At 29.4% G+C, this 12,585-nt stretch overlaps 1 protein-coding gene across 1 annotated transcript; it reads left to right on the top strand.

Annotated features, from left to right (window-relative positions):
- Positions 1-3,082: 3,082 nt before the first annotated feature.
- Positions 3,083-6,045, top strand: LOC148190849 (ferritin-3, chloroplastic). Its single transcript, XM_088101853.1, has 8 exons — positions 3,083-3,459; positions 4,215-4,298; positions 4,394-4,454; positions 4,880-4,967; positions 5,133-5,194; positions 5,350-5,415; positions 5,556-5,619; positions 5,769-6,045. The coding sequence occupies exons 1-8, from the start codon at positions 3,152-3,154 to the stop codon at positions 5,804-5,806; spliced, it is 771 nt and encodes a 256-aa protein (XP_087957979.1). The 5' UTR covers positions 3,083-3,151; the 3' UTR covers positions 5,807-6,045.
- Positions 6,046-12,585: the final 6,540 nt, after the last annotated feature.

Genomic DNA, 12,585 nt, shown 5'->3' with positions numbered 1-12,585 from the left:
AATCATAAAGTTTTCATGTATTGTTTTTTATACAATGTTAAGCAATGACAGACTGGCATTGAGAGTCAATTCATTATGCAGGTTTGAAAGCATTTTAGCTCCAGACCGTTGGATGTCGGTTTTGTACTACTCAGCACCATAAAATAGGAATGCTTTGGCATTGAGTAGTAGTAGGGCACCGCTGAGCACCATCTTTCATTACATGTTTGGAGCATTTTGTTTCAGGACGTTGAGCGACAAGAGAGTGCCGCTAAGTGAGCCTTTTTGTGAGAAGAATGGCGCTAAGCGCTAAGACTGTTGTTGAGTACCATGACTATTGCTAAGCGTCACTTTTGGGAAAGGTTTGACGTTTATGAGAAGCTTAGGATGGACGTTTGAGTGCGAATTTATATGTTTAATTATTTTTTATTTTGCTTCTTGGTTGTTTGGTATTGAATTATATAATCTTTGAGTATGCTTATGAGTATGATAATCTTATGTGTGGAAATGAGGATTTTGTTATGGATATGTGTGGTATTGTTGTTGAGAGAATTTCAAGGAGATGTGTTGGTGATGTTTGGTTTATGCATTGACATATGGGAAATTAAAAAGTAGGTATCCTAATATACTACCAACCATTCAACTCATATAGAGAGGAATATTCTTCTCTATATGGCGTGTAATGACAAGAGGTCTTAACTATTGGATTGTTTTGTTCCTAGGTGCGAATGAGACTAACCTTGTGAGTAGTAGGGTGATAACTCATTTGTTTATGATTGTGTAGAGTATAAATATTACTACAAGTGCACACCTACAATGAAACCCAATGTTAAAGGCATGTATTTGGATAATTGAGTCTAAAATGAGTCTTTGTGTGCGATATGGTTGTTTTATGAATGAGTAATGTATTATAATAGTTTTATGTTTGATTTTTAAAAACTCCTTTTGCACATTAGCTTATCTTGTTTGTTTTCTTTTGAGTTTTCTTGTGTTTATGTTGTTTATTTTGTGATGACCACCTAATTAGTGTAAACAAATTAAGAATAGGTATTAAAACATTCCTAGTAAAAGACGATGGTCGGCTATTGATTATCTTTGGTTATTTTAGATATATTTATTATTATAGTTATTTTCTTATATAAGTGTATTAATACTACATCTATAAGTTTACAAATATGTTTTATTTTATCAATTTTGTATCGCCTTATTTGATCATTTGTAAGTTGTTAAAATTGAAATGTTATACAATTTAATAAAATAATATCATGTTAGAATTGGATTTGATTTTTTTTAATACAATATCTTTATTTTAATTTCTATCTTAACAGTAAAATATTATATTAATTTTTTTAATTATGATCTATTTATGTTAAATGGTAATTTAATAAATAGATAAAAAAAACTTTAATATCATCTTAATTATTGAAACTATATTTATAAAATTATTAATTTGGTCTTTTATAAATTTTATCCAAATAAACTGCTGTATTTATGTATATACTATTATTATATATAAATTTAATCATCAGCTTTTTACTTTATTTCATGCACTTATTTGATTACATAAAAATAATTCTTTAGAATATTTATCTATTAAATACTTCCGCTAATATCTCCCTATACTTGACAGGTTTCGAATCACTTACTAAGTTGGTTTGGGAAATAATTTTAAATTGTTATTTTTTTTTACTAAAACGTGTGAAATTTACATAAATAGGAATTCTCTTAGAAAATTGTAATAATGATCCATTCCTATTTTTTTATTGAAAATTTGTGAAATTAAATGGCATCATAAAATTAATACGTAGTTGACCACGTAATACCGTAACGAAGAAAAATTCCTGAACATTTTGGATAAGTTTGTATGAAATAGATGTCAAGGTAGATGGACAATGACCGACAAAGTTTAGTATAATATTTAGAAAATAAAAGCTCTTTATTTTAAATAATAGTTATAGTATTAATAACAAATAAAAAGGAGTTTTTACATATTTTATAAATTATCACTAAAAGTAATTATTTATATATATATATATATATATATATATATATATATATATATATATATATATATATAATATTACAAATTACGGCATTTTTTCTTTCACTAAGTTTAATATAGAAATAACCTGATTCCAACGCAGTTACTTTTAATAAAAATAAAGTTTTTAATTCTAATATATTATTATTATTATTACAAAAGATTTTTTACACTAACAATTCTAAATTCTAATATAAAAAATGTATTTAGAAGAATTTTAATTTTTAATTTTACAATGAGGGAATATTGACATTCAATTTAATTAAAAATAATAATACAAAAAATCTTCTGTTACAACGTGAAAAATGTATTGTAAGAAATTTGAGAATAAACATTATACAAATTTTTAAAGTCTTTTAATTTATTTTTCAGTCTCTATAAATTTATTGCTTAACATTACATATCTACATATATAATGTTAAAATTTACTTAGAATTCTCGATGTGAATACATGTCATGCCCTCGTAAAGAATAAAGACAATGTTACTTTTTCAACATTTATAAAGATAAAGAATAACAATTTTGAAACAATATAATAAAAACGAATTAAATTTTAAAAGGATGGCGTCTTTGTACACGCATTAGAAAAACTGCAGTCCTTAATTAAAAATATTATTTTATATCAAGGAAAAAAAAACTAAGTGAGAACAAAAATAGTTAAAAATATGAAGTGTCGCATTATTATAGAACAATTGAATAGTATAACCACATTTTATTTCATTTGATTTTTTTTCTGGAAAGAAAAGTAAAATGTGAAAGATAGAAAGAAAGAACAAAGACAAAATTTTGAAGCACCTAATTCATTGAAACGCTCAAAGCGCGAGTACCACTTCTTGACGTATTCGAGCGCGTAGACTCAGATTCGAGTATGCTCGATTGTGACGTGGAAAGGATTTTTCCACAGATTCCGCTTTCATACTGGATAGGGCACGAGCTCGCCACACGCCCGTACTTGTAACGAATTTCAGCCATCCACGTGTCTCTCAATCAAACGGTTAAAATAAATTTGAATTCCCAGAATACCCCCTTTTCTCTACTACTTATATCACCCTTGCCCCTTCCTCCCTTCACACACAATCACCTCGCCGCAACTGAAATCATCTTCTCCATTTCTCTTCATTTTCCTCCCAAATGGCCCTTTCATGTTCCAAGGTTTTGACCTTTTCTCTCTCAAATGGTGTGGGTGGTGATGGTGCTAAGAAGAAGCTAGGCTTTTGTTCTTCTTCTTCTTTGAGTTTTTCTGTTAATGGTGATGGGAGCAGGAGCATGAGGGTGTGTGCTGCTGCTTCAAACGCACCGGCACCGCTCACTGGGGTGATATTTGAACCTTTTCAGGAGCTGAAGAAGGATTATCTTGCTGTCCCAATTGCACATAATGTCTCCTTGGCTCGCCAAAACTATTCAGATGAGGCTGAAGCTGCAATCAATGAACAGATCAAGTATGATTCTATTCATTCTTTAACTTTTTATGTCTTATTTTTTTCGTATTGTGGTTTTTCTTTGGAATCTGTGAGAGTTAAAGATCCATTTCTTACACTTTAGAAGGGAAGTATTTGATGTATTTCTAGTGGGTTTTTTTAACTTTTAATTTTGAAAGACTTTGATGGAGTTTTATTCATGATTTTTTCGCCGATTTCAAACTTGAATCAGAGTTCGGCTTAATAATCTGCGCATAATCGTGTGTGCTGTTTCAGTTGTATTTGTAGCAAAGTACCTACATATTTTTTTTAGTTTTAAGTACATATTTGTTTATGTTTTTAACTGTTTTCTATTCTTTATTTTACTGGAAAGTGTTTTTTTATGAGCACATAAAACCCCTGCATCTTTAAGGGGAAAGGGAAAACGTGTCTTTGGTAGTTGTAGTTTGCGTTGAATCTGATTTTGATTCTATACTTTTAAGTTGATGAATTAGGTTTCTTTAATGGATATTAAGTTTAGATTTCATAAAAGAATAAAATCATATATTATCAATTATTGAAATACCAAATTCATTAATTTCATATATAGATACAAATATCACATTTAACAAAGTCTATGTAAATTGGAAGCACAATTTTTCATCATTTACTTTTAACTTTAAGGCTTGATATTATACTCTCCTTTCATCAATTTACTTATTGTTAATTGTTTACTTGTTTTTTTAATTAAAAGTCTTTTTTCTAATAGTTTTTATGTCTCTCAACTCTGGATACAGTGTGGAATACAATGTTTCCTATGTGTATCATTCCTTGTTTGCCTACTTCGACAGAGATAACATAGCTCTCAAGGGACTTGCCAAGTAATCAACTCTGAACCAGTGTCATATTTCTATAATGTTATTTACTCTATTTCTCAAACAGGGTTTTTAATAGTGTGCTGCTTTGTGGAGAACAGGTTCTTCAAGGAATCAAGTGAAGAAGAAAGAGAGCATGCTGAAAAGCTTATAAAGTATCAGGTTGGTGTGTTACTTTTGAACTGCTCTTTTATTGTACGATTTGACTATTGTTACCTTATGAATCAATAAGCTTGTTGGTCAATTGAGTTCAACTTGTAAACAAATATGTCCTTAGGACGTATATTACTAAGCATATGGGGTTTAAATGGAAGATCATGTGATTGAAAGAAAAACATTCAGAATAAAATGGCTTTGTTAAGCTTTTTGGGGTTTGATTCTTCATTATATATATATATATATATATATATATATATATATATATATATATATATATATATATATATATATATATATATATATAACAGAACAATATCATCATCAATCTTTATATCATTTGAATAATATCTGTAGTTTGAGCACAAAATACAGAACTAGACTTTATAGCTTAGACTTAATGATGACAAACATAGCTCTTATTTGCTTAGAACATTCGTGGTGGACGAGTGGTGCTACATCCCATTTCAAGTCCTCCGTCAGAATTTGAGCATACAGAAAAAGGGGATGCCCTATATGGTGAGTTTTCTGTTTTTGTTACTCAAACTTTGTTTTTATGTTTCTTGATCATGTTTTCTGTTTGCATCTTTTCAAAATAATGTGCACATTTTTATTTATAATGGTCTTATGTTCAAACTAATATGCTAACTTGCTTTCCATCTTTGTTATCTTGGCTTGATTCAGCCATGGAGCTAGCTTTGTCTTTGGAGAAGTTGACAAATGAGAAACTCCTATATGTTCATAGTGTAATGCCTCTTTGCCTCTTAGCTTTGGAATGAATGTATTTGTAACAAAATCATAGAGTACCTATAATTCATACTGCTAGATGACCAAGCAATCTTTGTTGTGTTAAGCTGTTATTGCTTATCTTTTACTACCATGTTTTTCTTAAACAATATAGGTGGCAGATCGTAACAATGATGCTCAACTGGCAGACTTCATTGAGAGTGAGTTTCTGAATGAGCAGGTAAAAAACTTTACAAAATACGGTGCAGTTGAATTCATATTATGGTTGAATATCACTAAAATGCAAGACCCTTTTATCATTATATGTAATACTATAAACCATTTCTGGGTTTGTAACATCTTGGGTTTTCCTGTGTACAGGTTGAATCAATTAAGAAGATTGCAGAATATGTGACTCAACTGAGATTAGTTGGAAAGGGTCATGGTATGCATATATTATCTTCAGCTACCGGCATATATTTTGTACTTATTTTTGGTTCACTAACAAACAAGCATGTAACTATTATGCATTATTCTGTTTACACTCTCCCTCCCTTTTAATGGAATAAATTCTGTTGTTGCTGCTTCTTGCAGGTGTTTGGCACTTTGATCAGAGTCTTCTTCATGATTGAGATGGTGTATAATCCTGGAAGGCTTGTTTTCTGCATTTGGTCACATGTGAAGTTTAGTTGGTGTTCTATGTTCGTAGGATAGGGAATAATTGTTAGTGTTTCTTGGAGGTGCTAGCAATATGGGATCTTTTGTATTATATACTTGGTGGTAGTGTTACTGTTTTGTGCAATCTCAAATGTTTGTAGTGTGCTCTTATTTTTTCTAGAAATATAACAGACGTCCATGTGTTCTGGTGAAAGTGTTTGATGCCTCGAAAATTATACTATTTTTAGTTTTTTTATATATACCAAGTATTTGTACTGGTCCAACCTGCAGAATATTTTAAAATTATAATATATTTATTATATTAATATAAGTTTATAAAAGTATAATTACAATTTAAGATAACTATTCTTTTTTATAAAATATCAATAATATTTTTATTGTTCCTTAAAATGCTATTTGAGTTATTTATATATGTTTTTAATAAAATATATTGTATATAATTGCTTTTAAAAACCATATTATGATTAAGTTAATCAAAATAAAATATTTAAATTCAATTTTAAATAAAATATTGTTTAGAGATTGCAGAAAAAGGTACTTAGTAATTCGTAAAAGTATAAATGTTCAATGATATAGGAAAATGTGAAGAGTAGACTATAAGAAATTATAGAAAATATATCATGCAGGAAATATTAAAGATAAAAACATTTTAGCATAGATAATTGATTGAAGATTTAAACAACAGAATTATAAGAGTTAGATGTTAAATGACTCTACCTTTGTTAACACATGATAATCAATAGTTTCTTCATCTGCATGACTGAACATGTTAGATATTCATTTATATATATATATATATATATATATATATATATATATATATATATATATATATATATATATATATATATATATATATTCATATATTCATATATATTCAAACATGTTTTTAGACATTTTTAAAGTATAAAAACAGTTTTAGAGCAATTAAATCCATATATGACAAATCACCATTTATTCATATATATTCATATATATTCAAACATGTTTTTAGACATTTTTAAAGTATAAAAACAGTTTTAAAGCAATTAAATCCATATATGACAAATCACCATTTAATAAAGTGAATTTTTAGATTAAACTATCATCAAATCATATCAATATATTAAAGACTTGTGTAACTGGTGTGTGACACTGTAATTAAGTTTTAGAAAGGAATGGTTGAGATATATCAAGATCTTTTCTTGTAGAGTTATAAATGATAAATGATATGGAAGCAAGGAAAATTATTACGAGAATTATGTTCAGTTTTCTGTTAATAAGAGTTAATACCACTAATTAAATAAAATTTCTTTGAATTAGAGCACATAAAATCTATATATAACTAGAGATGAAATTACCATTAGGCAATTAAAGCTTTCTGAATTCAAGATATATGATTTGTTTATAAAATTATTTCAATTTATATATAATCATTTAGAAAGAATTTTATATTTGAGGTTAGAATTATTTCATTCAAATTTGAAACTAAGTAAAAACATAAAGAATTACAACATTAGAAGGTTTTCTTAGACGATGTCTTATAAGTGTATGATAGAAGTGTTTAATGCATTTAATCAATATAAGTGAGAACTTCAACATTGTTTTGTCTAATTAATATGATCAGCTTGGTCTAATCATTATGATCAGTCTTGTATCATCTGATCTGATTAGTGTAAAATTCATTTGACCAGGTCTTACATATATCATTAGATATTTTAACTTGCATAATAAAATAAGATTAAATAAAAGTTTTGTGCTTTTAGTCAATTAAAGCATTTTTTTCTTCTACTCAAAAAAGCAATTGACTAAATGGAACTTTCAAATAAAACAAAAATAATTATTCAATATATTAAAAACTATGCATGAGATTAATTTTTCTTGTGTTGAATATACACATAAAATATTATATTTATAATACAAGAAATATGGGTTAAGCCCAAAATACAAATAAGGAATAATAACAAACTAAGTAAAGATATCTATCTAAGATATCTAATATATATAAAACTCCCCGTCAAGCTGGTGCATGCAAATTGTATATAGCAAGCTTGTTATAAATATGATCAGTTCTCAACTCCTGTAAAGACTTAGTGATAATATTTGTTAAGTAATCACTTAAATTCATGAACTCAATCTTGATGTCTCTAGATACAATTTTCTATCGAATGAGATGACAATCAATTTCAATATGTTTGATCCTCTCATGAAAGATAGGATTACAACTAATATGAAAAACAACTTAATTGTCACATATAAGTGTCATTTGAGTGACATTTCCAAATTATAACTCACTAAGCAATTCCTTAAGCCAAACAAGCTCATAAGTGCCTGAGGTCATAAATCTATACTAGGTCTTACCAAGATCTTTGGTCTGAAAATGGTTGCAAAGATATTATTTCATCTTAGAGATGCCATGACTGTCATTGCATGTAAGAACGATGTCATCAATGTATACTATCAAGTAGACACATCTAGAACTCGAGTGTCGATAAAAGACTGAATGATCTGCCTCACACTGAGTCATACCAAATTGTTGAGCCACGTTACTAAATTTTCCAAATCAGACCCTAAGAGATTGTTTTAAGCCATATAAGGATTTACGAAGATGACATACCAACTCAGAAAACTCCCTTTGAGCAACAAATCCTAGAGGTTGCTCCATTTAAATCTCTTCTTGCAAATCTCCATTAAGGAACACATTTTTGACATCCAATTGATAAAGAGGCAGACCATTGTTGAAGAGCCATCATTGCTATAAATAAACGAACAAATGACATCTTTGCCACTAGAGAAAAAGTATCACATAATCCAACCCAAAAATTATGTGTAACCTTTCGCCACAAAATGGGCGTTGAGATGATCAATAGTTCTAACAGTACCAACTTTGATAGCAAAAACACACCTGCAATCAACAATAGATTTTCAAGACAATAATGGGACAAGCTCCCAAGTTCCACTATTCTAAAGAAAACTTATTTCATCTAGCATGGCTTGACGTCAACCAAGATGGGCTAAGACATCATTGATAGATTTTGGGATGGTCACAGAAGAAATGGACGAAAGGCAGTGAACTACTATCGGCATGTGAGAGCACTTATGGACTTCAGTGACAACAATCTCGACGATGTTTTGGTCACCTTGCCGACACAAGTAGAATTGTGTGGTTGCTAGTAGAAATTGATGCTCCAACGATGATGATGGCAACGACGAAATTTTTCTAAAGAACCTTAATACCATATTCAATATAATAAAAATTATGTATGAGATTAATTTCTTTTGTTGAATATACACATAAGATATTGTATTTATAATAGAAGAAATATGAGCTAAGTCCCAAATATAAATAAGAAATAATAAATATCTAACTAAAGATAAAAGATAATATATATATATATATATATAATATCTAATAATTTAATATATCTAACACAAACAATAACTACAATTACTAGCATGAAATTACATATTACATAATATATACACTTATTCATGTTTCTTGCATTGTTGTTAGCTTTATAGATAATGTGGTCCCTTTCCCATAATCTATTTTGACATCAAAACTCCTTACCATCCTTTACCAACTTTTGTAGATTTTTTTTTGGATAATTTCTAATAAGGACTTTGCATTTAGTTGATGAAATTCTCCATGAAGCACAACATACCTAAATGTATATTTACAAACATAGTTTACAAATTGTAATACTAAATTATGTAAAAAATTCCAATTGAAGTAAAAAAATATTTCATGAACATTAAATGATTAAGTCATTAGATGACTCAAAAAGTGTAGACTCAAATGAACTCAATAGACAAATGCATTGACCAAATGAGTCAAAGCACTAAACATTAGTCTTCTACATGCGTTAAATGAGTTAAAATGTGCTATTTTATTTGACAAAGTGTTTTCCTTGTTGAATCTATGATTGATATTTGGATTGACATAAAAATGTGATTATTTTAAATAGAGAATTAATTAAATCAGCCACAACATTCACTAGAATTATATTGTGATAATTATACTATGAAAGAAGGAAGTTTTTTTTTTATAAAATTAAACGATTAAGTAATATGAACATTGGGAAGTGATCTATATGATTTAAGAGTGAATTATTTGATTGATTGAAAAGTATTATTGCTCTAATAATTCAAATGTACAATCATATTGCACAAGGTTTCCTTAACAGGACAATGTAAATGTTGAAGAAAGAGAAAAATTCCAATCAAGCTCGTGATCATTCAAGAAAGGAAAGAAGATATCACACAAAACATGAAGTAGTTAGAATTGGACGCCTTGAAGAATGTCGTTGAAGATTTAATATGAAGAACCAACTTAAAAAAATTCATCAAGTATTCCTTATTTGGAGAAATCATGAAGATTATGATGAAGTAGTGCATTTCAAATTTTCAACAACTATCATTGCAACATCTATATAAACATCTATATAAAGGATGTAAAGACATACAAGAAGACTAATGAAAAAATCTCTAAAATACCAAAGTGATGAAGTTTTTAAATTATGACCTCAATAGAACCTTGTAAAAAATTGGGTTGAGTGCACATATATTGTAAATCTTTGCAAAGTGAAGGTGTAACCTGTGAGCTAAATTGTACACTTTTGCTATGAAAGTGATTCTTGTAATTGTTCATTATAGTTGATAGTTCCTAATCTTAGGAGAAGATTAAGAAGGATACATGCAGAAGTTGATACTCAATGTAGCCTAGAGAGGTTGTGATACTTAGAGAGGTTGTGATACTTAGAGAGGTTGAAACTCATTATAACTTGGAGAGAATGATACTCCTTTTTAATCAAAGGAGTTTATTAGTGAAATATCTTAAGAAGGTTTTTCAAGGGAATGGATAAAAGCCTTAATGGTGAGGTGAACTAGTATAATTCCTTTGTGTCTTTTTTTCTCCTTACACTTGTACTTTGTTTATTTTGTGTGCATGAAATTTTTTTGAATTTTTATACAAAATTATTCATCCCCCTTCTAGAGTCATATCACACCAACACGAAACACCAATAGATGATAGATGTATGTGTTTTAGCATACGATAGTATTACATCATCACCTAAGCTAACTATTATTCTAGGTCTTTAGTGACCTTTCCAGTTCCTATGCAACTAACACCATCTATTCCTATCTCTACCAACACATTAATATATGATCATTGAATAAAGATAAAACTAAACAAACATAAAAAAATATATTAGATACGTTAATATAAAAAAATATTATTAACTTATATATGAGACAAAATCTTTTACTATTGAAATATTGTTGGGTCTGTAATGCAACTCAAGTATACCAATAAGTATATTGGGTAGTTAGTAGTATAACAAGTGTCATATCAACATGGATTTGGCAGAAAAATGATGTTCTAACTATCTTGATCTTTATAAAACAGTAACAACGAGTGTAGAGTGTCGCAAACCGGGATCGCGACGGGACGACGAGCCGAAAAACAAACGGATTTGAGAAAAAGATTTGTGGAGTCGCCACCATAACTTATTATGGAAAAACTATGGAAAACCATAAAATAAGGCACGATCTACGAAAAACAGATTTTCAGGTTCGGGAATGGGTTACGCGTAAGGAAGGTGTTAGCACCCTATTGCGCCGGCCCAAAGTCAGTACCTTTAATTAAATGTATAAAGTTGACGTGGTTTTTCAAAATGTTTAATTTTCCCTAAAACATAATATAAAGCAACAAAAAATATTTTTTGTTTTATGAACCCGACAAGGATTGACATTGCTCCTACATATATCCATTTATGATGGACAATCAAGGATCACGTAGTTCTTTATCTAGAAAAAGGTTTGTGAGTTTGTTTTAAAAATTAGGGTTAAATATGTTTTTAGTCCCTAAACTATTGGCCGTTTCTGGTTTTCGTCCCTCTTTCAAAATAAGGTACAATTTGGTCCTCATTCTTTTCGAAACTTTGGTTTTAGTCCTCGAAACTTTGGTTTTAGTCCTCGAAAACTAACCTCGAAAACTACCACATTTTTAACGGTGTTAGTTTTCGAGGACTAAAACCAAAGTTTCGAAAAGAATGAGGACCAAATTGTACCTTATTTTGAAAGAGGGACGAAAACCAGAAACGTCCAATAGTTTAGGGACTAAAAACATATTTAACCCTAAAAATTATTATAGATTGATTTAGATTTTTTGAAAAAGACACTAATTTCGTTCGGGTCTAAAGAGAAGGAAAAGGATTACCTCGAAGCGTACCTGGTAGAAAAAGTAGCAACCTTGTGGATTTTGCTGAAGAACCGTGACACCTCGTAATACTTGATGATGAGGCGCACGAACCTCTTGAAACCCTTTTTTTTGTGCCAGGATGAAAACTGGGCTTTGGTGCCAGGATGAAAACTGGGCTTTGGTACCAGGATGAAAATTGGGCTTTGGTGCCAGGATGAAAACTGAGCTTTGGTGTCAGGATGAAAACTAGGCTTAGGTGCAAGGATGAAAACTAGGCTTTGGTGTCATGATGAAAACTGAGCTTTGACAATCTCGAAACAAATGTTCTTTTTTCTTTTGTTCTTTTTTTTTAAATTCTGAATTTTGTCACTTATGTATTTTCCTTGAATTGAATTCTATCGAATTCACGAATTTTTGTTGAATGTTGACGATGTATGGTGTGCCATGCTTTTCCTATGATGATGCACGCACTATGATGAATGCATGAATATATGGTTGAAAATTCATGTGAGACCCAAATACTTCCCTTTTTGATTTAATTCCACGACA

The sequence above is a fragment of the Vigna umbellata genome, chromosome 11 (assembly GCF_029865625.1).
Source record: "Vigna umbellata cultivar VRB3 chromosome 11, Vumbellata_1.0, whole genome shotgun sequence".
Lineage (NCBI taxonomy): Eukaryota > Viridiplantae > Streptophyta > Magnoliopsida > Fabales > Fabaceae > Vigna > Vigna umbellata.
The sequence above is the reverse complement of the archived record's forward strand: the minus strand, read 5'-3'. Positions and strand labels throughout refer to the sequence as shown.

Bases quoted from the DNA above. Each gene is read 5' to 3' on its own strand.
- LOC148190849 (XM_088101853.1), top strand. From the start codon at position 3,152: ATGGCCCTTTCATGTTCCAAGGTTTTGACCTTTTCTCTCTCAAATGGT. The intron at 4,299-4,393 runs GTAATCAACTCT...TGTGGAGAACAG, and splicing joins GCTCTCAAGGGACTTGCCAA to GTTCTTCAAGGAATCAAGTG. The intron at 4,968-5,132 runs GTGAGTTTTCTG...GGCTTGATTCAG, and splicing joins AAAAGGGGATGCCCTATATG to CCATGGAGCTAGCTTTGTCT.